Below are 26,735 nucleotides of genomic sequence, written 5' to 3' on the forward strand. Positions count from 1 at the left end.
GCAACGTGACATGTCAAACTACACCAATAGCGTTTTTATCTTGACAACATATGTAAATTAAATAGTCATTTAATTAAGAGCGAATTCCATAAAATACAAACCAGATCAATAAAATTGACGTAGGATAATGAAATTTACTTTCGCATTTTCTAGGGAACGAGGATTATAAAGGAGGAAAATAGGGTGTCTTAATTTGACAAAATCAGAAGATACTATAATCAAAGGAATATTGCGCATTTAGTCCCTAAGTTACTGACAAATTTCAATTCTGGGATTGTGATATCTATTAAATTTAACCTTCAGTCATTTAAGCTTATGACCCTCCATTTGTGAAGTCAGGTGAGTTGAGTTTAATTGATTATTAGTGACTAAACCACATGACTGACTATAAAATGCTAGTTTGTGCCACTTCATATTTTTAGGGGTAACAATAGTAATCAACATAGTTTGGATATAGCACATACATCCTATGTATTTAAAGGAATCGAAAGTACACGTTTTAGTAAATCGAAAGTTAAAATGTATTTAGCAAAATACCATAAAAACAAAAACCAAATTCACCAAAAGATGAAGACCAAAAGTGCAACTACAAAATAAAAATAAAAGAGAGATGAAATGTATTTTTCTAAAGTGTTTTTGAAGGCTACTTTTTTCTGCTTCTCAAAAACTGTCTCTGCTTCTATTCAAAAACATTTTTTTTTTCTTTCCAAAAGCTTGCATCATACAGGAAACAACATCATACTTGCACTTTCTGAAGAATCAAAATTTCACAAGATCTAAGATAACAAAGAAAACATCCACCTGAAACCCATTGCAGGTATCATACACAAAATTGACCCTCCTGTAAAATCAATGACACGTGTACCATTTGAACAGATTGATTATAAGTTGTCAATTTCGATTTCCTTGAAAAGTTTAGAGGAGAGAAAATTCGAAGAGTCTACTTCTAGCCATAAAATTATACGAGTTGTTAGCGTTACCTAGTAGAATGAACCTGACACCCTTTGAAAATGCTGAAAAGGTAGGAATTACAAATCATAATAACTTGTACATGCAACAACCACTTGCACTTGCAGGTTCATGCTGGTGCTAGCATTTTGAGCACTTCATGATATTCAAAAGCAGCCTATCAGTAGCTATGTTGCTCGGATTCTCCGAAAATGTCGGTGGGGGCATATCGGATTGGTAGTGCATTTTTGAAAGATCCGACACGGATGCGACAGTTGTTTTGGAAAGTCCGCACAACATGGAATTCAGCAGCACTGGCATAAAGGACTAAACTGGATGCTCCAAACTCGTTGGCTTCAGCTTGAAGATTGTACGCAAACACACGTATATTAAAACAATTATAAAAAACGTACATACTTATGTTATACTGACAGCTATATCTGCAAAGGAATTATAGATGTAGTGATACTCCACGGATATTGCTTAAGATTCTTGATTCGCCTCAGCGTATATTCATCAGTGAGCAGTCAAATAGCCTCGAGATGTAACCAACAGGCACCGGACCCTTTAAGGAAAAGCATATGAAAAGAAACATCCAGATAGCTGACCTTCCAAAATTCTAAGAGCAGCCATTAATAGCAAAATGGAATGATTTCATAAACCTTTAATATATACAAAGGATAAAGATAAACTTGATCATTGCGTTTAACAATGCCAGAGCATTGATTTGCTTCGCAAATATATCATTTCCTCATTGCTAAGATGTTGTAATTTCAGGTGCATTCCCTCGATGACCAGGGTGAGCAGCTGAAAAGGCATAGTTAGGACAAAGTCAAAAGAAGCCAAGAGATCCAAAATTGTTCCCCTCCCCCTCGGATCTAGTTTTATTTCCAGATTTCAGAGGCAGTCTATGCTGCTGAGCCCACCGCGCATTTTCACTGAGACTTGAAAATCAGTCTGACATTAGTAGGCATACTTTATGATTGCTCATGGGTTGCATATCATGTTCGTGTATATTTGTAAAGCTGCCAACATAGGATGCTCCTCTGAACTCATCCCGAGCAAAACCAAGGACATGAGGCTGTCCCAAGCATCACGCTAATGCCAGTTTGTGATGTCTGCTTTAATCCTAACTCATCTATGCTCTGTCTTGCTCTTTTTCAGAAACAGAGACATCCGCTCAATGTAATCAGGATCTGCACGGTGCCCTTCCAACAACCATTGCAGAGCCTCAGCTGCTGCATCTTTTTCAGCTTGTTTTTTGTTGTTGCAAGGCTGTCCCATTATCTGCATCCCATTGAACTCTACAGTTGCTTGAAACTGATTGTTATTAAGTTGCCTTGTCTTGTAGGTTGGTGTTGCATACCCTGCTCGATTCAGCAACGTCTGTAGCTGAGACTTAGAATTTTCACCTCCTGGACCACTTTCAGTCCTTGACATCGGAGCTGGTGGTGCTGCTGCAGCACATGGCTTGGAAGTTAGTAAAACCTGACGACTAAAAACAAATCTGCCACCGCATTGATCCTCTGAGATAAGCAACCGTATTGCTGACAGAAGTTCATGATAACTATGTACATCCATCCTGGGATTCAGGAGCTGTACATGCCAATTGTCGACTTCAATTAAGAATTATTTCAACAAATGTTAAACAAAATCTGCACTTCTTCAGACTTGAGAAGGCACAAGTCACAATAGCATTGCATCTATTGTGCACCAATCCATTAGCAGAATTGAAGACAGACGGAGATAGTAAACAATGACTTACTTTAGTATGAATTAACTCATCAAGCTCTCTTCTTAGACTTCTATACATTTCTGCTATAGTAGGGCTCATATAGAAGTCTAAGTATCCACCTAACATTTTCAAGTGACCGTCCTGTGAAATGAAGAAAATCATTCCAATCAACAAGAGAATATATATGTAAGCAGGTTAGTTTAGACTTGGAGTTACATCAGTACACAAAATTCTCCTTCATGATCTTGGATCAAAGGAGGGCAAGATGGGAGCTCACCACTTCTCCTTTTGAGATGGTTCCTCCAAATAGAAGCAGCACTGAGTCGGAGATAGCTGTGGAATCCCGGAGAAAGACAGAGTTCACTTTGATCTTTTCATTGAAGATCAGCCAGGGATATGGTATCCTGGAGTCCCGGGCATTAATGGAGTTCTTTGTATATAACAAGAAAGAGAGTTAAATCAATGTGACTTAAATTAAAGAACACCAAATACGCAGGTATTATACTCACCGAGTGTAAAAGCACCTGACCATCTTCCATTGTTTTCAACGAAAATGACTTCTCATTATGCTGCAAAAGCATTAATATCAGTACCACCATCCGAAGCAGGGATACTTCAATGTTCACTACAGAGTTTTTTTTTTGGGTTTGGGGTGGGGGTTAGTTAAAGATTAAGATCATCCCAAGAGGGCACTTTCACTAATATATAATTATACATTTGTAACTATGGATAAATGCTAGTGTCCAGATTGTTTCGAAGGGAATAAAATGGCAGAGACTAGCTGTGGAATAAGATCCCTAAGATACTACGTTGAAGCAAATAAAGAAAGACTAGGTTTTACCAGGACAGAACAGATTCCAGGATACAACCCATAGCAGATAATTGCTCGAAGGAGGTGCTCATCGTAACTCCAAGAATTATAGATAGTATTATTGCTGTCAACAAGACCAGTATCCTTCAGCAAAGAGTAAAACTCCCTGCGAAGAGAATCAATAGCTTTCATAGACTGTGCAGACAGAAAATTCTTCCAGCAGTACTCATATCCAGCTAGGTCTCTTTCACAATCCTTCCAGCCCTCATATGCTCGAACAAGAGCAAGATGGTCACTATAATCGCGTGAAAAATGAGCCTTAGCAGCGTCCGCAAGCTGAAAACAAGAGGTAGCACGTCTCAAAACGATTACTGGTCTCTCAAAGAAAGTATGTCTGACCCAACTAATGAAGATGAATCAAACATTGATTTGACAGCAAAGTGGAAGGCTTGACTTACATCTTTCTTGTCAAGCGGTGTCAAGAAGGGATCTCGGACACTAAGACCAGCAACGATAGTTAATATCGGCTCCAAACAATTCAAAGTTGCACCAAGTATAAGCATTTTTCCGAGTTTAGGCTCCATTGGAAGCATCGTTAAGTAACGTCCTGTCATTGAACCACAGCAAAGACAGAGAAAAATCAGAGGACTAAATGGTTAGACTTGAATATGATTATGATTCAATAACAGCCAAATTTCATACCTAGAACAGTCAAATTTTCACTCTCATCTAAAGCCCCAATAATTTTCAGATACTCAATAGCTTTTTGAACCTATCAGCAAAACAAAAGGGAACTTCACTTACAGCAACAAGCAAAGAATGAACTTGTACCATTTTCGAGATGCTCTGAACTTACAGCATATGCCAATAAACTGTAAGAATAATAAAATTGTTATAATATCATAAATACACAAGTAAGAGCAACAAATCTGAATGAGCATTACCGCTAATAACTCAGGGGATTGCAAAGCCCTTGAAAGGAACTCAGAGATGCTACCGAGTTTTAAACTTTTAATTTGCAAACAAAGGGATTGCAAAGGGGTCCTCAGAATTTCTGGAAATTGATAATCAGCAAAAGCATCATACACACATCTGGGATAAAGATGATAGCATTCTCCAGGATGAACACGTCCGGCTCTTCCCCTTCTCTATCAGTTGCATGAGTGAACAACATCATACAGTTAAATTATTATAGGCAGTAACTGAAAGATTATTAGCATGAAAAGGGAGAACTTCCTATTAAAGAAACAGAAAGTTCTTGTACCAAGCACATGTCATAACATGGTAAAAACTTGTCATGAACAAAAAAAAGATTGACAGAAAATAAAGTGAAATAAAATCCTTGCGGTCTTACACATATTTTGAGTCATATCATTCTACCAGTAAACCATGATTTACCAAGGCCGAGGGTTGAGCCTTGTTATCTGCGTGTCTGTGTGTGATGAGTGTAAAATCATAGGCTATAATAATATAATTTTCTAAGCAATTCCCTTTCTTTTTTTCCTATTCGTGTTCTTGGTAAGGTATGAGGAAATAAAGAAGGTGGATATTTTAGGAGAAAAACAACGATGAAATATACCAAGTACACTGAGTTTGCATTCCAACTCAAACTCCAAGCTTTTGCAACCATCCAAAGACTTATCTTGCTTAGACCCAAGAACTCTTGGTCTTGACATTCAAAGAATCGGTAGTAACAACTTGTTTCACGTAAAAGATCAATGAAGGCTACATTGCCAATTATTATGCAATGACAAGCTACAACTATACTATTATATATAGTGTCATCTTTAGTCTTCAGCTATTTTTTTTCCCCGATGAGTTGAGTCTCTGGCAAACTCTTAGTACTGCTAGTTACTTGGCAGACTGTATCCGCGACACCCTCTCTTCCAAATTGTAATGTCCATGTAGCCTACTTTCTCAAAAAACTGAAAGTCTACTTAACCTTTTTGGGCATTCAAAAATGATGTCCGCTAAGGAAAACTCATATTCAATATTTTATAGCTAGAGTTCTTATCCAGAAAGAACATTTTATAGCCTGAATTGCAGTTGGCTCTCACAGGCCTAAACGACGCAAAGGATCAACCAACCGCTGAACATGAACATTTCTTGATTTTTTTTTGGAAAATCCAAAAGCAACTCAATGGTGCTTTCCCATTTGAATACCAAAACCATTTTTTCAGCCTTCCTAGGACATAAAGTTTGGGACAGAGGAAGTAAGTAACTTAGGACTTTGTTAGCCTAAAACCAAAATATTCTACAGCTTCTATCATATTTGCACTGGGTTTGGCAGGACTTCTTATCACAACAATTGCCATAGACAAAGCGTAGAACAAGTGCAGAGGTCTTCCTTAAATATTGACATTCAACAGATAAGAAACGAATAGTTACATGACTCGACTGCGTGATTTTTTTTTATTTTTTATTTTTGATAAGGACTCATTCTATGGATGAATTTTTACAAATTAACTTGGTATAAGAACATTTTGATGCTTTGGAGCATAAAAGCAGGGGAAGTACACAGAATGCTGTTCCTGTTTCACAGCTTTTGAATACAAGGAAAAGATGAAGCATAACCTAACAATCCAATTAGGAATTTCATGACTTAAGGTGCATAATACAAGGGAGCAACAAAGCTTCACCGAGAACCATCATACTCGGAACATTTGCTTTACCTTAAACTGAAGTAATAAATGCGTCTTTAGTAAGCCACAGGTCTCTTTCTTAAAAGGGCTATTACGAAATATAGACTATGAAGATTGACTTCCAAGACAGGCAGGAATTCAAATAGAACTGAAAATCTTAATTACTTGGATAGAGATACAGCAAGAAGATCCCATACAGTAAATTGTGGCAAAAGCCAAAAATTATCAGACTCCCTCGATCAAAGGACTTCCTGGAATGAAGTAAACCTAAGGTTAAAAAAGTACTCGTCAAATCTGAACTTGAAATTGAAATGTGCTTCAAAGCACAGGCCATTCATCAAAGAAAAGGTTCTTGTATGGGTAGTCTTATTGGTAGCACAAATGAGTATATGGTTTTCTTGGACTTGCTAGGGGGCAGACAGTAGATGTAATATTTATGTTCTTTATGTTCTGATCTGCATTCCCTTTGTTATTGTACTACTTGTACCATCTTGGTACCTTCTATCAATAAAACATTTACCTTTTCAAAAAAAAAAAAACTCTTGTATGAGGATCAGAAATGTGATATTTTGACAGTTTTGTAGATTCACAAAGCATCTGATGATGCATTGTTATAATCACTGTACTTGATAGATTTTTGAAAGACCTAAAAGGTTCCATGGGTATCATTATTGCTTTGCTAGTCAATCTATCTATTTGCAGCTATTAGGCATTCCTTCCCATATGCACGCTTCCCTTCCCCTGCCAGACTGTTGCACTGAGCTAGGGAAAGAAAATCTATCACAAAATTCTAAGCATGAATCACACAATTTATTATAAAGCACATACACAACCATATCTTCCAAGAAATTTCAGAAACAAAAGGACAAGAAAAGTAGAGTGCCTTACTTGTCGAGCTGAAACCTTTGAAATCCAAGTAGGAAGCAAACAAGGAGTATTATTAAGTGCATCATATGACGTCTCTTTTGCCTTGCCACAGTCAATAACATAAACTACGTCATCAATTGTGATACTGGTTTCAGCAATATTTGTAGCCAACACTATCTTCCTCACTCCATCTTCAGGCTTGTCAAAAATTAACCTCTAAATGCATGAAGAGCGAGTAATGAGTAAGCAACACATAAAGAACTTAGATGTTAAACTGGAAAATTAACATCTGTGAACTCCTTTTTATTTTCTGAAGTAGGAATTAGTGAATTATAGAACCACTCAATCTAACAAGTCAAAAGGTAAGAAAAGCCATCGTTTTGATAGACTAGAGAAGCATCAAATCACCAGTTAATGGGCAGAACACAATATACAAATTACCAAACGTACAAGGACAGAGAACAATCGAACATGAATGACTAGTAATGCTTATACTGTAATTTCAGATTAGTAACAGAAAACACTTTCCTAACAATTGCATGTAAGAAAAATATAGCATGTAAAGCAAATGCAAGGTAAAAGGATTAATGCAAATTTCTTTACCTGCTCCGTACTAGCCATAGAACCATGGCATGCCAGCAATAGAACACGGCTGGTATTTCCCAAGATAGGATGACATTGTAGCTTATCCTTCAGAGAATTTATATCATCCCAACCAGTCATAAAAACTAAAACAGCACCAGGCCTTTCATTTTCACAAATATGGCATAGAATATGTTCTATAAGATTGAAGCCTATACAATCAGGATTCCAACAAGACAAAGACTCCCGTGTCACAGGGCTAAATTCTTTGAAATCAGCAGCTCTGAGGGCATCCTGACGACAAAGAATATATTAGCACAGGAATTGTAGCAAATGCAAACTGTGGAAGTTGCTTTTAAGTTGGAAACCTCAACAGCAGAAGCAATCTGGCTCTTCCTTTTTCTTGGAGCTTGCTTGTTCATTTTCCACGTTCTCTCCTGACCATAATCATCAATCTGATTGTCTGGCGTCAATCTGTATCCCGACATCTCCAGAATATTTTCGAGGAAATGAGTGCGAACGGGATATGTAAATCCCTAATAGACACAATGGAAAAAAATTTCAACTTAAAGCACTCCAACTATTCATGAGTTTCCTAATTTTAAGGATAGCAAAAGGAGAAATTCACTGACGAAGAAAGTAAAATTTTAGACTAAACGTCCCCATCAACACATAATACTATTTTTTTAAAATGAGCCATCACCACATAATGCATTTGACATGTACTTTACCAAAATACCCACAAAACAATGTGGAAGCAATGGAAGTATGGATCAAATTGCGTCGAGGAAGAAAAGATGAATCTGTATTTGTTGCTTGGTGCCTTAACTAAGACATAGCAAGCAGGGATGATGTTAAACATACAGGTGCGCTACCTAGAAAGAGAAGAAATGAACTACCACATACTCAATTAGAAAAAATCCCACATCCTCAACCAGAAAAATTCAATCCTATTCCTTTAGCAACTGGGAAGATCTGTGTCTTCTCTAAGCAAAAAAAGCACCGCAAAAGGGAAGCTGATCGAATCCCAATCTCAACTAATATTGTCAAAACCCTTCATGCAAGTAATCATTCCAGTTTTTTTTTTCTTGGGATAAGGTTCATGCGAGTAATCTTTCTAGATTTATACCCTTCTGACTTCTCATCGGAAGAAACCTTACCATCTAATTTGATTTGTAGCAGCATAACAAGAAGCCTACATAAATATTACACCACCCAACCATACACAAGGAGGTAGACAGACCCAACTTTAACCTGGTCTCCGCAGATGTTGATAGGGATACTCTCAGCAATCTCTTCTCTAAGATTTCTTTGAACAGTGAATTCTCCATGTCATTTTCTATTGCATATTATATCCACGATCAGCGGCAAACATTTCAAGGTTAAATAAAGCAATTGGTTATAGATCAATTCATCAAATGTTCATTAGGATCAAAACAGTTTGCATTACATATATATTGAGTAACCAAATGTAATCCGACCTGCCCTCATTTCATCTCCTTTATGAAATTGCTATTTGTAGCTACCAAAGATAGCTTCCCTTTATCTTTGTTCTTTTTCCTTTATCACAAAAAAAAAGAAAAAAAAAGAAAAGATAAAGGGAAGCTTAGTGACTCACTGACTCATGAATGCAACATAGTGATAATCACATTCAAAAAGAATTTCTACAGCCTAATAAGCACCCGTTGACAATTCGGATTTCTAAGAAAGATGATATTGGATTTTCTTGAAGAAAGCAACAAAGCAGTATATCAGTCCGAAGAAATTGAAAGATCGGCTCTCCATCTCACAACAGTAAGTACATTTAAAACAAGAATGCATACTACAAATAAAAGAACTATAGAAGCTCAACAAACAAAGTAGACTTCAAATGGGAATAGAAAACCATTTAGCAAGAACTAAACACTCAAATGAAGAACTAGCAGTTATTTCTGGGTTAATAAACTTTTTGATAGTTATAACTGGCTTGCTAAATTAATCAAATACCCACATCATTTCCCATTAGATGCCTTTGCCAACACTAGTTCATTGCTTTTCTTGAGCAGCGAATGGTGCATGTTGCAAAGGAGAGAGACACTTAAGGGTTCCGCAAATGGAGGACTTGATGCACCCATCAAGCGACTAAGAGGACAGGTAAGACGACCAGAGGAAGGAGATTAGAGAGATGATAAAGTTGTGTGTGAGAGAGAGATAGAGAGAGGCAGAGAGGTGATCAGCTGTTTATTGTTAGCAGAGCTGTCATTAACCTGTTTGGTTATTAATCCTAAATTGTAGCAAACCCAAGCTATTTGAAGAGTTTGGCCTATCCCACTTTGACCTACCTACGAATGTGTTGAATCAACAAACCTGTCACTCCAGGCAGTTACTTGTTTGACACGTCAAAATTCCAAGCAGAACCTCTCACCAAGAGTTAAAAGAATCTACTTCAGGATTGAGGCTTTCACATCAATAACCCTAACCTAATTGTGATCTTTTTTTTTGTTGATAAGGGACCTAATTGTTATCTTCAATGCTCAACTAGCAAAGGAGCTTAACCCATGAGTCCATGACCCTTATGAAATTAAAAACAGTTTCTCAACAAAGGAGTATCGTTAATAGTGCAGTGCCTACCAACAAGCACAAGTTGTTGCGCTGTCTCAAGTTATATGCTACACTTTCTATTTTAAGACGTCCTCGGATATTTTCATTCTTTTACAATGATTTTTAATGAAGTACTCACTATGTCTAATTCTATATGAGGGTAAATTGGATAGATCTGGAGTTTAAGATGTTGATTAGACTGGTTACTAATAATAGTGCAAGAGAATATTACAGTATTGGTTTAAAAGTTAGTTCAATATAGAAAAAGTCATATCAAACTTTATAATTTGAATAATTTAAAGTACTTGAATTCATGAAAGTTGTGATTTGTATAAAAAAAGGAATTCTGTCTACATTTTGCATGTCCAAAATAGAAGAGTGTCACATAAATTGGGGCAAAGGAACTAATTTAATTGATAAAAAGGAGAAATCTCATGTACAAGATACATAAAAAAGGAAGCAAATCTCAGACAGAAACATCTTTATGAAGAGAAGCACTTGCAATAATATTTTTCTCACAACTTTCGCAAACTTCAACTATTCACATTATTCAAATTTAAACATTTATGATTCTTTCCTTATTCTACTAAATTTTTAACTACTATTTAGCATTTTTTATACAAAACACCTGTTTTACTATTTGCTTTTACTACTCTACCAGTATAATATACAAGACAAATTAACCTTAAACTTTCCATGTAGTCAAACTATGTCTCACCACATAAACTGGAATTCAGGTAGTAATAGAACAAGAGTCGGTAGAATAGGACCATTGGCATAAATGAATACTGCACATCAATTAAAAACACAACTAGCCAACCAACTTACTCACCGGAATGTGGACCAGCGGAGCCCCACCAAAGTATGAAGAGAAAAGCTTTGCATCTAAGGTGGCACTCATCAAAATCAACCTTAACTCTGGCCGGCGAGGGAGTAAATCCTTTAGAACTATTAGCAGAAAGTCTGGTACAAGACATTTAATTGTTAAAAATCAGATTTCATGAACTTCACAATCTCTTTAAAAACAAAAATATACCTTCATTTATTCCACGTTCATGAATCTCGTCCACGATTACATGTGTGATGCCCTTCAGATTTCTGTCAATTAGTAGTCTTCTCAACAAGATACCAGTGGTACAGAAGAGGAGGTGAGTATCCCTCCCTTTAACACCTTCTAGCCTCACTTTATATCCAACCTACAGAGACATCAAAGAAGACAGAATACGTATTCCAAATTTTCAGTCAGAATGCTGTGCAAAGAGATAACGTGTGATGGAATGTGTTGGCAGTTAATTTGCTAGTACATAAACTCACTGTTTCACCCAACAACTCCCCTCTCTCTGCAGCAATTCTTTCAGATACAGTCATAGCAGATATTCTTCTTGGCTGAGTACATATGATACTGCACATGGCTCCGTGAGCAGACTCAATTTCAGACTCTAAAATAAATTGGGGAATCTGTGTGGTCTTCCCACAGCCAGTTTCACCTGAGATAATAACCACCTGTGCGTACAGAAAAGCTTTTCTTAATATTAGCATCATCAGGATAAATTTCAAAAAAATCAAACCTTTACCAAGGCATTTAGCTATTTCATGTTTTCTTTTACACCTTCAATTCTGAGCTTCATTAGTTTCCTAAATAAAAAATAGTTTACCAAGCTAAGAGCTGGCCACAACACTCTTAAATTGATCAGAGAGGTCATTTGCAGACAACACTAACACCCAGTAATGGAGTTACCAGAATGCTAGACGAATTTGACAGAACTTCAAAGAGCTCCAACAACTGCACTTTGCTATCTTATTCGATCTTTATTCTTCACCAGGAGGATTCATTTGCATGATGTAAATCTTTTCACGTATTACTTCTTTGCTTAAGCCACACCCCCTAATCCGCGAGTAAAGGGATGAGATTCACAAAGCTGGGGCATACTGCAAAACATACTCCTTTCATTTCATGCATCATTTTTCCCATTTCCTCAGCCCTCATCTGCTTTATGCCTGGCCAATGAAAATTTTGGTTCTCCGAGGGTATGTGAATGCTTTCCCAGATATCTCACATTTGGTGCCAGATATGGAACTGGATAAACAATGAACTGTGACTGGACTAATTTGGGATTGCTAATCCACGGTAATACTCCATCCAAAAGAGGGAACGGTCATGTCGGAAAAACTATCCTGGGGTTGGGTCTCAAGAGATTATTTTGACCCTCACCTATAAATAGGCCAATACCGAACTCTAGCTCAACTTTCTCTCTCTCTCTCTCTCTAGGGAGAAATCTCTAATCCCACCCTCTTTGGGACTCTTGCCCTCACATCTTCTCCTTCACCCTCCCTGTCCGTCCATCTTTCAACCATGTGCCTCTATTCTCCTTACTACCCTTGTCCTCTTTTCCCTCCCCTACCCCGCAAATGCTTGTCATCTGCCGTCTCTTACCTTTCACAATCGCCTTCTTATCCATAATCTCATTCTCTCCCCCCCTCCCTCTATCGGGCTTCTTTCGTCTTTTTTGCCAATTATATTATGTTTGCAACAATTCCCTCTTATCCAGTGGCGGCTCAAGTACAATTGTGGCCTAAAGCCAAAGTTTAATATGATGCCTAATTTTTTTCTAAAAGATTATAATATATATTTTTATTTCAAGTCTATTCTTCTAGCTTTTTTGAGATGCAAAGTTATTAATACTTTTTTATAATCAATTTTTTCAAATAATTCCTTTTCAATTGATAATATAGCCAACTCATTTAATCTTTCTCGAGACATTGTTGATCTTAGCTAAGATTTTATCAATTTTAATTTTGAATTTTTTTTTTCCGTTGAGGAAACTGTTATTAGAATTGTTAACATTATTCTATAAGCAATAAAAATATTTGGAAATTTTTTTATAGTATCTTCTACTTGTGTACTATTTTCCTTGTCATATCAATTCTAATTCACACGTTAGAAAAACTATTCATACTGCCTATTTTTAAGTAAGTCAAACGGTTACTTTATTTACATATCTAAAAAAATCACTTTTCTTTTATATTAAAAATTTTGTACTAAAAGTAGTAAATTTTATTTTATTTAAATACCTATAAACCTATTATTTATGTGAGAAGGCACGGGAAAAAATATGTTATTGATATTGGATGATAAATACAATACAAGAGGTCCCTATTTATAGCTATACACTACAAGGAGATATTACTCATCTTCCAATGTGGGACAAGACTACACTATACATATTTGTAAACTAACACTCCCCTCAAGCCGGTGCATACACATCATATGTACCGAGCTTGTTACACATGTAACTAATACGAGAACCAGTAAGAGACTTAGTGAAAATATCTGCTAGTTGATCATTCAGACTTTACAAACTTTGTAACAATATCTCCTGAAAGTATTTTCTCTGACAAAGTGACAGTCGATCTCAATGTGTGTAGTCCTCTCATGGAACACCGGATTTGACGCAATATGAAGAGCAGCTTGGTTATCACACACTAGTTCCATCTTGCTGATTTCTCCGAACTTTAACTCCTTGAGCAATTGCTTGACCCAAACTAACTCACACGTCGCCATAGCCATGGCCCGATATTCGGCTTCGGCGCTAGATCGAGCAACTACATTTTGTTTCTTGCTCTTCCACGAGACCAAATTACCTCCTACTAGAACACAATATTCAGACGTAGAACGTCTATCAAAAGGTAATCCTGCCCAATCAGCATCTGTGTACCCATCTGACTTTATATACTGAAGAATGCGAACAACTACATCCCAGTGACTATCACAGGGAGAATCCATAAACTGACTTACAACACTCACCGGAAAAGAAATGTCAGGTCTAGTCACTGTGAGGTAATTCAATTTGCCAACCAACCTCCTATATCTCGTAGGGTCTCTAAGAGGCTCCCCTGTCCAGGCAGAAGCTTAGCATTCAGATCCATAGGAGAGTCAATAGGTCTGCAACCCATCATTCCAGTCTCCTCAAGAATGTCTAACGCAACTTCCGCTGTGAAATAACAATACCTGAGCTAGACTGAGCGACCTCAATACCTAGAAAATATTTCAATCTGCCCAGATCCTTAGTCTGGAAGTGCTGAAAGAGATGTTGCTTCAGATTAGTAATACCATCCTGATCATTACCAGTACTAACAATATCAACATAAACCACTAGATAAATACATAGATTAGGAGCAGAATGCCGATAAAACACAGAGTGATCAGCCTCACTACGAGTCATGCCGAACTCCTGAATAATTGTGCTGAACTTACCAAACCAAGCTCGAGGGGACTGTTTCAAACGATATAGTGACCTGCGCAATCTGCACACACAACCATTAAACTCCCCCGAGCAACAAAACCAGGTGGTTGCTCCATATAAACTTCTTCCTCAAGATCACCGTGGACAAAAGCATTCTTAATGTCTAACTGATAAAGAGGCCAATGATGTACAGCAGCCATGGACAAAAAGAGACGAACAGATGCTACTTTAGCCACGGGAGAGAAAGTATCACTATAATCAAGCCCAAAAATCTGAGTATATCCTTTTGCAACAAGACGAGCCTTAAGCCGATCAACCTGGCCATCCGGGCCGACTTTGAATGCATAAACCCAACGACAACCAACAGTAGACTTACCTGCAGGAAGAGGAACAAGCTCCCAAGTGTCACTCGCATGTAAAGCAGACATCTCGTCAATCATAGCATGTCGCCATCCGGGATGAGATTGTGCCTCACCTGTATACTTAGGAATAAAAATAGTGGACAAAGAAGATATAAAAGCATAATGAGGTGACGACAGACGATGATAACTTAAACCAACATAGCGGGGATTAGGATTAAGTGTGGATCGTACACCTTTGCGGAGTGCAATTGGTTGACTAAGAGGAGACAAGTCCGCAGTAGGTGCAGAATCTGATGCGGGGCGTGAATCACCTTGGCATGATGCTGGATGTGGACGACGATGATAAGTCAAGAGTGGTGGAGCTGCAGAAGGTTGAACTGGAGCTATAGGTGGTGGAGCTACAACCGGAGCTGTAGGTGGTGGAACTGGAGCTATAGGTGGTGGAGCTACAACTGAAGCTGTAGGTGGTGGAGCTGGAGTGACTGAATCTCCAAAAGATGAAACTGGTAGTACCTCAGAAATATTTAAGTGATGACCTGAACCTGTGAAGTATGATTGGGTTTCAAAGAAGGTAACATCAGCGGACATAAGGTACCGCCGGAGGTCAGGAGAGTAGCATCGATACCCCTTTTGTGTTCTCGAGAAACCCAGAAATACGCACTTAAGAGCACGAGGAGCTAACTTATCTGTTCCTGGAGTAAGGTTATGGACAAAACAAGTGCTTCCAAAGATACGGGGTGGAAGAGAGAACAAAGGTAAGTGGGAAAACATGACAGAGAATGGAACTTGGTTCTGGATAGCTGAAGATGGCATACGATTAATAAGATAACAAGATGTAAGAACTGCATCCCCCCAAAAACGCAACGGAGCATGAGATTGTATGAGTAGGGTACGAGCAGTTTCAATTAGATGTTTATTCTTTCTTTCAACTACCCCATTTTGTTGAGATGTGTACGGACAAGATGTTTGATGAATAATCCCATGAGATTTCATAAACTGCTGAAATGGGGAAGACAAATACTCTCGGGCATTATCACTACGAAATGTGCTAATAGAAACCCCAAATTGATTTTGAATTTCAGCGTGGCAGGTCTGGAAAATAGAAAACAGCTCAGATCGATTTTTTATCAAAAATATCCAAGTGCGCCTGGAATAATCATCAATGAAACTGACAAAATAGCGGAATCCCAAGGTGGAACTGACCCGACTAGGAACCCAAACATCTGAATGGACTAAAGTAAAAGGTGACTTTGCTCGATTATCAAGACGCCGAGGGAAATGGGAGCGGGTATGCTTACCGAGCTGACATGACTCACACTCTAGAGCTGACAAGTGAGATAAACCAGATACTATTTTCTGAAGTTTTGACAAACTGGGATGTCCCAACCGTTTATGTAATAAATCTGGTGAATCAGTAACAGGACAAGTTGTAGAAGGAAGACAAGATGTTAGTCCATGTGATTTAGCAAGGATAAGGTAATAAAGTCCGTTTGATTCACGCCTGGTACCAATTATCCACCCCGTACTGCGTTCCTGTATAAAAACATGGTCATCAAGAAATAAAACAGCGGATTTAAGTGATTTGGCTAAGCGACTAACAGCTATGAGATTAAAAGGACTATTGGGAACATAAAGGACTGAATCTAAAGGTAAGGAAGGAAGTGAGCTTGCTTGACCTATTGCAGTTGCCATGGTTTGAGACCCATTGGCAATTGTGACTTTTGGAAGAGATTGAGAATACGAAATAGTAGTGAAAAGAGATTTGTTACCAGAAATATGATCTGATGCACCTGAATCAATGACCCAAGACTCAGAGGATGAAGATTGGGAGAAACAAGTCACGCTATTACCTGTTTGAACAACAGAAGCTATCTCAGAAGATGTCTGCTTACATGCTTTATACTGAAGGAACTCAATATAATCTACTAAAGAAACCATCCGACTATTCAAAGCATCGATTCCCATGTCGCTACAATTTGTAGTAGGGTTAACTTGAAATAGTGGAAATAAGTAACTCCTGTGAGAAAACTGAAGAAATAGCTTGAAAAACACTGTTTACAGCAGGAAAACAGAACACTGTTCTGCGGCGGAAACACTGTAGCTCGCTGGAAAATTTCAAAGTTGTCGGAATTTGTCGTAACCAGGATGGATAGACTCGGAATTCCTTTGCGAGCAAGCTATCCTGAAGAAATGTTTTCAAAAAATGGCCGGAAAGGTCACTGTTCACGCCGGAAAAATATAAAAGTGATCGGAATTTGATTTGAATTAGATGGGTAAGCTCGGAATTTTGAGGAGAGCATACTGTCCTGAAGAATCTTCGCGAAAAAATAGCTGGAAAGTGGCCGGAACCCTCGCCGGAAAAGTTGTTGCCGGCGCGTGGAGGAGCGTGGCGGCTTTTCTGCCGGATAAAATTTCAGGGGTTGGTCATCGGAGGGTGATCTACCTCGTGGTGGTGTTGGTTTTAGCACAATACTTAGACAAGCCTTAGGTCACGGGGAAAATTGCACGATGACTAAGTTTTTTCTTCCCGGTTAACGCTGGAATGACGCACAACGATCTTTTCTCACTAATGCTCTGATACCATGTGAGAAGACACAGGAGAAAATATGTTATTGATATTGGATGATAAATACAATACAAGAGGTCCCTATTTATAGCTATACACTACAAGGAGATATTACTCCTCTTCCAATGTGGGACAAGACTACACTATACATATCTGTAAACTAACAATTTCTAAAAAAATGGGGCACCCCCAAATTTGGGGGCCTAAGGCACAAGCTTTATTAGCTACAATGTTAGAGCCAGCCCTCTCTTATCTCTTCTTGCTTTTACTTTATTGAGATATACAACTATCCCATGTTTTACTTTATCGATATATATATAACTATCCCACATCAATTGTAAGAATTTCTAAAGGAATTTATGATCCTAATCTACTCCCATTACCTTAATGTTTTGAGTAGGACAACCAGGTTCTTTCGCATGGTACTAGAATTGAACTTCAATAAGCCCATTTTCTCACATGCAAGTCCATTACAACGATCATTATCTCCACTTCAAATCCAATTGTACGTTACCTCATGTTCACTATATCGGCCACTTATCAGCATGAGCTTCTCTCTCCCATCCCAACCATTTGAGCTATTAAATCTACTTCAGGTCCTGTCTCTACTCCAAGTTCACTTCTTAATGCCCTCCTCTCTCAACTCCTATCTATTCTTCACTCATACACTCTCTGCTCCACGTCCGCTTTTCTAAATGTTGAGCCAAGCCCAAAAACAAAAACAAAAACAAAAGATAAACTTTTTTATCTCGTGTTTCTGTAGAACCAGTTACACATGTCAGAAGGTGTTAGATATGTATCACTGACACTGTCCCAAACCGTGTATGGGTTCAATAGGGATTAATAATCGTCCTGAGCAATTCGACCCGCTGCATCAAGGTTTTGGGTTGAATGCTCAAGTTTTTTACGACGTTGCTAATTGTTCTGTTTCTTCCCCTTCTATGTTATACTATTGCTTTTTTTTATAAGGTAAGGTTTTGTATGTTATACTACTGTTGTATATTAGATTTTTTGCTTCGTAAAATTTGTGGATGACATAACATTTTTATGAGACCTGAAAGAACACATAAAATCGTGTCAAAGGATTGAGATAGAGTTAGTTTGAAGATGAATATCGTAGAAAAGCTTTTGCAACTGTAAATGAAAGTTGTTAAAAGAGTATTTTGGTACTGAAATTTAATTCGAGTTCAAATTGAATGTCGAGATGGATTTTTGCCAATTTTTCTTGTTATTTGTCCAATAAACCTAGCATTAGACAAAAGAAAGTAACACTACTTTTAGGCGTCATTTGGTACAATGGTGGGATATCCCAGGATATCCTATGGGGTGGGATATCCCACCTTTTATATGGGATAGCTAATCCCATGATTTTAGTGTAAAAGTTATCCCGGGATTAGCTAATACCCCAAACCAAACATGGGATAAAGTTAATCCCAAATTTTATCCCGGGATTATTATCCTTATTCCATGTACAAACGACCACTTAATGTCCTGATTATAATCCTTCATTCTTGTATTACAATCCTACTCCTCAAATGTATCATAAAAAACAACAGAATCAAAAGAAGCTCTTTTTCTCCTTCACCAATAATATAAAATGCACATGGGGACCTGTCACTGCTCAAATACAGCCACGACACTCCACGAGGTTGAGGATAAATTCTCAAGATCTAGCGTACCTGGTTTTGCGAAATGGCACTTAATATTGCTTCTTTTTCCTTATATGCAGGTAGACTACCACGAAATTCCAGCATCTTCCTACCTTCTGGTGATTCCTATAACAAACAAGAATGTTATCCCATGAATCCACCTTCCACAGGGAGAACAAAAAACAAAAAAGATACTTAGAAAAATTTGCTAACCTTGTAAAAACAAATAAACAGTACAAAAAAAAGGAGCTATAAAAAGTTACCAACTGTGGAGATACAGTATTAAGAACATATAGTGCAGGAAAAATCTAGTGCAAAAGGAACAAAGGAATGAAGTGACAGCAGACTGTTTACTCACTCTAGCACATACTATTTTCCCTACAGACAGTTGAGATTGGATTTCCATTTATATAAATTTTCAGAAATTCATTTCTAAAAAGATTTTAATATTCGTCACTAAAGTTATCAGACATATAGTGGGAGTGGAAGATTTTCTTTTCCTATGAATGCGGGTATTATAGGTTTGCATCAAGAAATCTCTTAATACTAAAGAAACTCCATTTTTGTTTATGGAAATACAATTGAAGACCTATGGGGGCTTTTGCTTGACGCCTTGAACAAGGACCTCTTAGTTTCTCTATCAGTGCTAAGCTATGATATGAACTAAAGCATTTCACAAATTGCGAGCTACAGCTAGCGCCAATGTTTATGTTAAAGTTTTGACCACCAAATGTCTGCTCTTACGCTTCCTAAATTAAGACTCTAAACCAAAAGTTTTGTCACATCTATAACTAAAACCAGAGCCCTCAATAATTTTAGCTAGGTCTATGAATCAGATCTCAAAACTCAAATATGATTGATATTGTTCCTATCTGAGCATCAAAATTCTCCAAAACGCAAAGATGACTAATATTCTTCTTGTCTTAGTGCCAATTTTTTTTTTGATTATTATTATCTGAATGCCCATGTGTTTCTGGTAGAACCAAGAAATTGAAGTACAGTCTAAAATAACAAAGTGTGAGCCCCTGAACAGAAGAAGAGAAACACTGGAGAAAGAATGAGAGGATATCAGCTTATCAAAAGTGAGGCATCTTGAAGAAAAAGAATTTAGGCAAAAGCAAGGTCATCCCGTGTTATATACCATAACCGCTAGTATTTTCTCAACTAAATGGGAATGTAATGTATAAACTCTTGGGAATAAACATAAAAAAAGACTTCTGAATAAACAACATTATAACTTTTGACTTGAGTATGTTGCATCCTAATTTTTTAAAAACATACCACTGATAACTTTTGCAAGTTTAAGTACACAAATCTCCTATCTCTCATCGTAGCAGGTTAGAGGAAAACAGCAAGTGAACAACAATTTTTTTTCTATTTTGAGAAGTTAGAGAAAAGATAATAATTCAAAGAAGATGTGCGGAGAAAAAAAAAGAACTATTACTACTTGCTAATTATGTTCTTGATATTTTAAGGGCTACCCCAGCAATAGTAAATTCAACTGCAGTAGAAGAAAGAGCCTTTACTGAGTTCTGCCCCTGCAATGTCATATAGTGCGAATCTCCTGGCAAGATAATACACACAGTGTATCTACACACATTCTGACAGATTAGCTAGTGTAACTTTATTCTCGTGCACTCCATAGTATATTAGTATTTTATTAAAGCATGCAACCTACATGTAATTGTTTTACCTTTAGCGTGTTATTGAAAAGAATGCAATCTCAACACCTATTTTTATTGCTTAGTCCAGACTCCAGACAAATTAAGAAGCATGTATAGTTGTAACATGTTTAAATCTCACTCGATCATAGATTTTAGGCAGCAAACTTCACTTGTAATGTCTGGCCTATAGAAAGTAGCCCAAGAAAACTAAGTATCTTGTTTGAAGAAAAGACAAAAGGCTGGAAGAGGGAGATCATTTTTAATTTGCACAGACGTCAATATACTCTAAATTTTTTGAGGTGATTGAACCTGCCAAGTTTGCTGCTCAGCTCGCATTTGCATGCTCCTACGCCAAAGGATGTTCTCCATGGAAGCCTTACTTTGAGGTAGTAACTCTGGCTGCTCAAATAGACCCTCATCGGTAGCTATACTACCATTACTGCTTGATCGTGAAAGTACAGCCACGCTCGTTGGCTTATGAGACAAGTATTCTCCAAGAAAAGAATCTATTCGTCTTGGCAAACCCGGAGGCAGGATCACCTGACAATTATTGGAAGGATGCAATAGTATCATTAAGGAAATAAAGAACAGGAAAGAGAGGCAGAAAGGGGGGGAGTAGGGTATACAGGAAACAAGCATGTAAAACCAATAAAGGCTGACCAAGTGGGAAGCAACAGGAATGTAAATCTAGATAAAGATAATCAAATAAGAAAAGGTAAATAGAAGTGGAAGCATTTGTGTTGAGTCGAATTTAAATTACTGAATAACAATATCTGACTGTCAAGAGCATACCTCTCTCTGAGGACGCTTATCATCCAAATCAAACCTGTAGTTTGGTAATGGAAGCTTGCTGACAACAACTACTTTTGAATATAGGTTGCTGCAAAGGGTGGTGGCAACTTAGTGGGCGTTTGGACATAAGAATTGTAAAATTCCTAAAAAAGGTGGAAAAAAATTTCAAGTGAAAATGGTATTTGAAAATTAGAGTTGTGTTTGGACATGAATATAATTTTGGGTTGTTTTTGAAGTTTTGTGAGTAATCTGAGCGAAAATTTTGAAAAATAGCTTTTTGGAGTTTTTCAAAATTTCCAAAAATTCCAAAATGAATCTTCAAGTGAAAATTGAAAATTTTATGAACAAACGCTAATTTCGCAAAAAAGTGAAATTTTTTTGAAAAAAAGAGAAAAATTTCTTATGTCCAAACGGGCTCTTAAAGTCCTGTACCAAAACAAATCTATAAACAAGACACTTCCTGATGAAAGATACCTATATAAACCCATTTTGCTCGCTAAAGCTGCTATTTGCTCATAATCACGCCTATCCTTTTTCTCCCTTGAGAGCACCTCTTGTTTATCCTTGTCGCGTAACAGAGCAGTGAGCTTCCATTTCCATGCTTCAGTGTTGTCAGATATGGCAGCACCCTGGAATCCATTTATGTTATAGAATGGTCAGGTGCCATATATTTGTGATACATGCAGACTGGTATAATTTGCAGTAAATGCATGCAGGACTTAACATAGACATGCAAGTGAAAGTAGCTGGACGCGATCAGTTATTTTCCATGACAAAGCAATCATTCCCCGACACGTATAAAAACTTCATCATCAGATCTAAAAAGAAAGTTTAAAAACCTCATCCATGTCAAGGATGCTCCACATAAAAATATGCCATTCACGCCTAAACCTATGGGTTACAGTTGAGTCCTTCAGATTAATTGCCAAGTTCTAGTCTCCACCATGTGTGCCTATCATCTAAGGGTACACTGATTCATGCACCATGTTCCAGAGCAGTGATTCCATCATTCAGCAACAGAAAAATGCTGACAACATGTAGTTAAGTTGACACATAACAATAGGAGCATGGAAACTCTTTAGGTCAGATGCAACTTACTGGAGAGGTGCAAACTAAAACCAATTTTATGTTTAAAAAGGTTGTACTCCATTTTTCAGCTAATTGCTACAAATGTCTGAATAAGAATATAACTGCAGCCAGTTCCAGCATAAAAACAAGCTATTAACTCCAGAAAAAAAAAACTAGTGTTACCACTGGTCAGCATATTACTTGATAATTCGGCATGTATCAGGACAAGTAACTAAACGGCGTCTTATGAGAGGACTAACAACAGTAAGCACTGGCCATTGAAGAAAGACGTTGAGGAGGAGAAGAGATGTGAGAACTTGAAAACGAAATGGAAGAGTTAGAAGGTCCATGAAGAAAAAGAGGAAGAGCCATACTAGGGCACAAGATCATCGAGCCAAAAAAATAGCTCAGAATAGAATGTGGAAGAGCCTGAGGAATGGACTGATTTAATTTTTCAATTTTATTGATACTACTTATTTACACAAACCAAACTCATAATGCACTACATACCAATTATTCAAGGAAGAGAGTTGTAGGTGTTGGCAATGGAAACTTTATTCGTCGTTATATTAATAGCAGTAGTCTAGAAATTTTAATTAAACATTCTCGTAATTCATATCTTGCTACATGCCTGAACACCAAAGGTTCAAACATCAGAAAACAACCATGCCTAAACCAAGTTAACATGCATGTGATGCTTGCCAGTGCAATTCAGTTCTTAGGTACATATGACCCTCGAATACATCCCCACGCACGTAGGGTTTCATAGATTTAAAGCTCTATATTAGGCCTTGACTTGATAAGTAGATATGGTTGTCTACCTCTATGTTGCTTGGACTCTCCGAAAATGTCGCCGGATGCATGACGGATCCTCCAAAAGTAGTGTATTTTTGGAGGATCCAACACGGGTGCAACAGCATTTTGGAGAGTCCCTGCAACATAGGTCTAACCCATCACAAAATATATGGGGTTCATTAAAAGCGAAAACTGAAGTAAAAAATTTAAGAACCAACAAAGATGAAATGTTCATTGTTCAAGGAACTGTACTAATGCATATCACCATTAAACTAAAAACAAGTCCTTATATGATGTAAGCTACTCAAGTAAATTTACATTACTATTATAATGGAAATTTAAGTTAGATTCCATTGAAAATGAAAACACTATTTGAGTTAACTTGCTCAAAAATGAGTTTTGATTTAAATTAAGCAATAATTAAGTTCTAATTGAAACTATACAATCATCTTTTTTTGATAAAAACTAGGCCATCATTGAGATTTCCACATTTTAAGCCCAATTAACTTGATCCTACTAAGTCAAATTGAAACATTATACAGTGATTCAAGCACAGCCCAAAATAGTGGAGAAAACTGATAGGTATAAGCATACCAAAAACTGATTTAGGACCCCAAGATTCTTTCACATTATTCGCACATTTAATTGCTCGAGTGAACCCAATATATGAAAAATCAACTATACCTCAATCTCAAACTAGCTGAGGTCAATTATATGAATCTTATATATACATTATACTCTATTCAGGCATTTTTCCTATTGACTCTATTCATGCCATTTTATTGGAACTTTGCGTCCATTTAACACTTAAGTTGGGTATCTATGTAATGCATGCCTAGGGGAGCACGTCCCAAAGAATCAAATATTTAGAAGATTCATGATAGTGTATGACTACTTTCTAAGTCGATGGTCAAGCTAGGACAACTCCTCCTTTATTTGAACTTGAGACTGGCTATGATATAGCTATGAAATGCTTTGCATAGGTGGAGTTTTCTCAGCGGTGTAATATTTTCTTCCTTTCTACATTACGTGACACACTTTTTTTAAGCTGTAGAAACAATTTAATTTTAGACTTCTCATAGTCCGCTGACTGCTCAAACCAGGGGCAGAGGTAGAGTATTGCTTACGGGTGGGTATAGACGAACCCAGTAGCTTTTGTTGCTTATATGTATAAAATAAATACTTAATTTCGAACCCACTAAATAAACGAGATATGGGTTTGGTGGCATGTTTAGAACCATGAACTTCAAATATTGGCTCAGCTTGTTGCTCAAACACCATCACATAAAATGGGACGTACATAGTACTTTTTTAAAATCTTTATTTGCAATTATGGAAATGTTCTCTTGTTAACATCATTAAACTTCAAAGTGCTACAAATAGACGAGACGAGAGAAGCCCCACCTACCTGATAGGGTGTAAGGTCAATATCACAAGCGGAAACTTCCTGAGAAAGTAAAACCTCGTCAAATCGTGAAGTTCTCTTCTGTTGCATCACTCGCATTTGTTGTGGCTGCTGAATTTGCTTCTGAGCGTTCGGATTAGGCTTGGGATCGATTGCTGTAGAACGGAAGCCGCCGGATTGTGGCGGAACAGCAGTGATTACTGAACGGAGGAGGCGTTGATGTGGAGGGACGTAAACGGACGAAGGCGGTGGAGGCCGGTCCTTCATCGTCAACGACGACGACGGTGGTGGAATGCTCAAGGGTTTAATAAGGGTTCTGTAATGTGAGAAAACTTGGAGAGAATACAGGCTCATAAGCTATTCCGAGTCAACTCCGGTAGAAAAGGTAACGGAGCTCCGTCTTATAGCAACGGCGATCGGCGGAAAACAGAGGCTGTAGAATGGAAAGATGGAACTGAAGATGATGATTATGTGTAAATTCAGGAAGGTGAGTTAATCCCGTGATGTGCACGTGCGTGTTTGCTGAAGCAGTTGAGGCCCACGTAACCTCCCTGGGAGAATGTGGAATCCAGGTAAATGGAAAAATAAAATAAAAGAATTATTCTTTGAATATGCGATCATTTGACAAACATGTATATCTATCTATGTATCTATAACTATCTATTTATTTATCTTATCTTATCTTATATCATATATATTATTATAAAAGTATAAATACAATATTGGTTTACAAAAATAACCTTATAATATTAAGCATAATAACTCATAATAAAAGGACATAACTGAAATTCTAGATATTAGTCTTATAATCCTATTAGTTTTAGAACATAATACTACACATTAGGAATCCTACATGATTACCTTTAGGAATCCTATTAGTATAATTACTTTCGGGCTGTCTAATTCATATAAAATTGAACAAGTAAATATTTTTAGTCATGTAATCCTATTACTTTTAGGATATACTTCTTAAAATATTCTATTACTAATTTAATTCGAAAACATATAATAATGTCCTCTTACTAATTTAATTTGAGAATGTATTATATTGTCAAAATTCATTTAGAAAAATGAGAGCTTATACTATTATAAAAGCATAGATATAATATTAATATACCAAAATAGCCCTAAAATATTAAACATAAGAACTCATAGGTAAAGGGCATAACTGCAATAACTTATTTTTTGGACTACAATACCTTCTATGCTAATATTTAATATTTAATATTTTTAAAATTAATAAAATTTATCTATTAAAATCTTATTAAAAATATGTAGAAAAGTTTAATAAAATCAATTTTATCAAAATCCTCTGTATTGGCAATACATTACCACTCCATAATGTCCAATACCAAAAAAAATAAAAGTAATATTAAATGAACTGCATAAAGAGTTAAACAACAACAACAACCCAGTAAAATTTCACTAATGGGGTCTGGGGAGGGTAGTGTATACGCAGACCTTACCCCTACCCCGAAGGAGTAGAGTGCATAAAGAGTTAAAATTGAAAAAAAATACCCCCACGATAATATATTTTTATATTATATTTGAACTATTTTTCTACTCAAATAATATTTTTTTATCAATTTTTCGCGTAATATTAAAAAATACCCAATTATTAAACAACAACTAAAAGATATTTAAGAATATAAATGTGTGAGAAAGAGAAAAAAAATGGTTGGTAAGAGTCAATACCACTAATAATGCTACAGACATAAGGATCTAAAAGTGAAATGTCATATTAATCTTTTACTCTTTGAAAATAAAATTTATGGTGGATAAAATTAATTTTAAGATTAAATATTCAAAACAAGATATGAACTAATATTAAGATCTGAATCAACATAGAGTAAATTATTTTTATGTTAAAATTAAATAATTAAATCTTTTAATTAATTATTTAGCAAGATAATCCAATTAAATTATTTTTTAAATTCATTATATGAGTAAAATTCTTATTCAAGTTTAAAAAAACCTTAGGGTACATAAACTTATTCCATAAAAAGAGCGTTAGAATAAAATTAA

The 26,735-nt window shown here is 36.7% G+C and overlaps 1 protein-coding gene across 2 annotated transcripts; it reads right to left on the reverse strand.

Moving 5' to 3' along the window:
• Nucleotides 1–877: 877 nt before the first annotated feature.
• LOC104087516 (DExH-box ATP-dependent RNA helicase DExH5, mitochondrial) lies at nucleotides 878–26,380 on the reverse strand. Of its 2 annotated transcripts, none has more exons than XM_070199686.1 (19): nucleotides 24,714–26,380; nucleotides 21,917–22,071; nucleotides 21,443–21,530; nucleotides 20,960–21,190; nucleotides 19,017–19,112; nucleotides 11,480–11,668; nucleotides 11,202–11,361; nucleotides 10,998–11,128; nucleotides 7,954–8,121; nucleotides 7,607–7,879; nucleotides 7,025–7,219; nucleotides 4,439–4,642; nucleotides 4,197–4,266; nucleotides 3,953–4,101; nucleotides 3,525–3,830; nucleotides 3,193–3,252; nucleotides 2,961–3,113; nucleotides 2,714–2,824; nucleotides 878–2,544 (listed from the first exon to the last, which is right to left on the reverse strand). In XM_070199686.1, the coding sequence occupies exons 1-19, from the start codon at nucleotides 25,062–25,064 to the stop codon at nucleotides 2,083–2,085; spliced, it is 3,552 nt and encodes a 1,183-aa protein (XP_070055787.1). In that variant the 5' UTR covers nucleotides 25,065–26,380; the 3' UTR covers nucleotides 878–2,082. The 2 variants fall into 2 exon arrangements, with proteins under 2 accessions (XP_070055787.1, XP_070055788.1); XM_070199687.1 differs by having other exon boundaries at nucleotides 2,189–2,405.
• Nucleotides 26,381–26,735: the final 355 nt, after the last annotated feature.

Source organism: Nicotiana tomentosiformis, chromosome 4 (genome assembly GCF_000390325.3).
Source record: "Nicotiana tomentosiformis chromosome 4, ASM39032v3, whole genome shotgun sequence".
Lineage (NCBI taxonomy): Eukaryota > Viridiplantae > Streptophyta > Magnoliopsida > Solanales > Solanaceae > Nicotiana > Nicotiana tomentosiformis.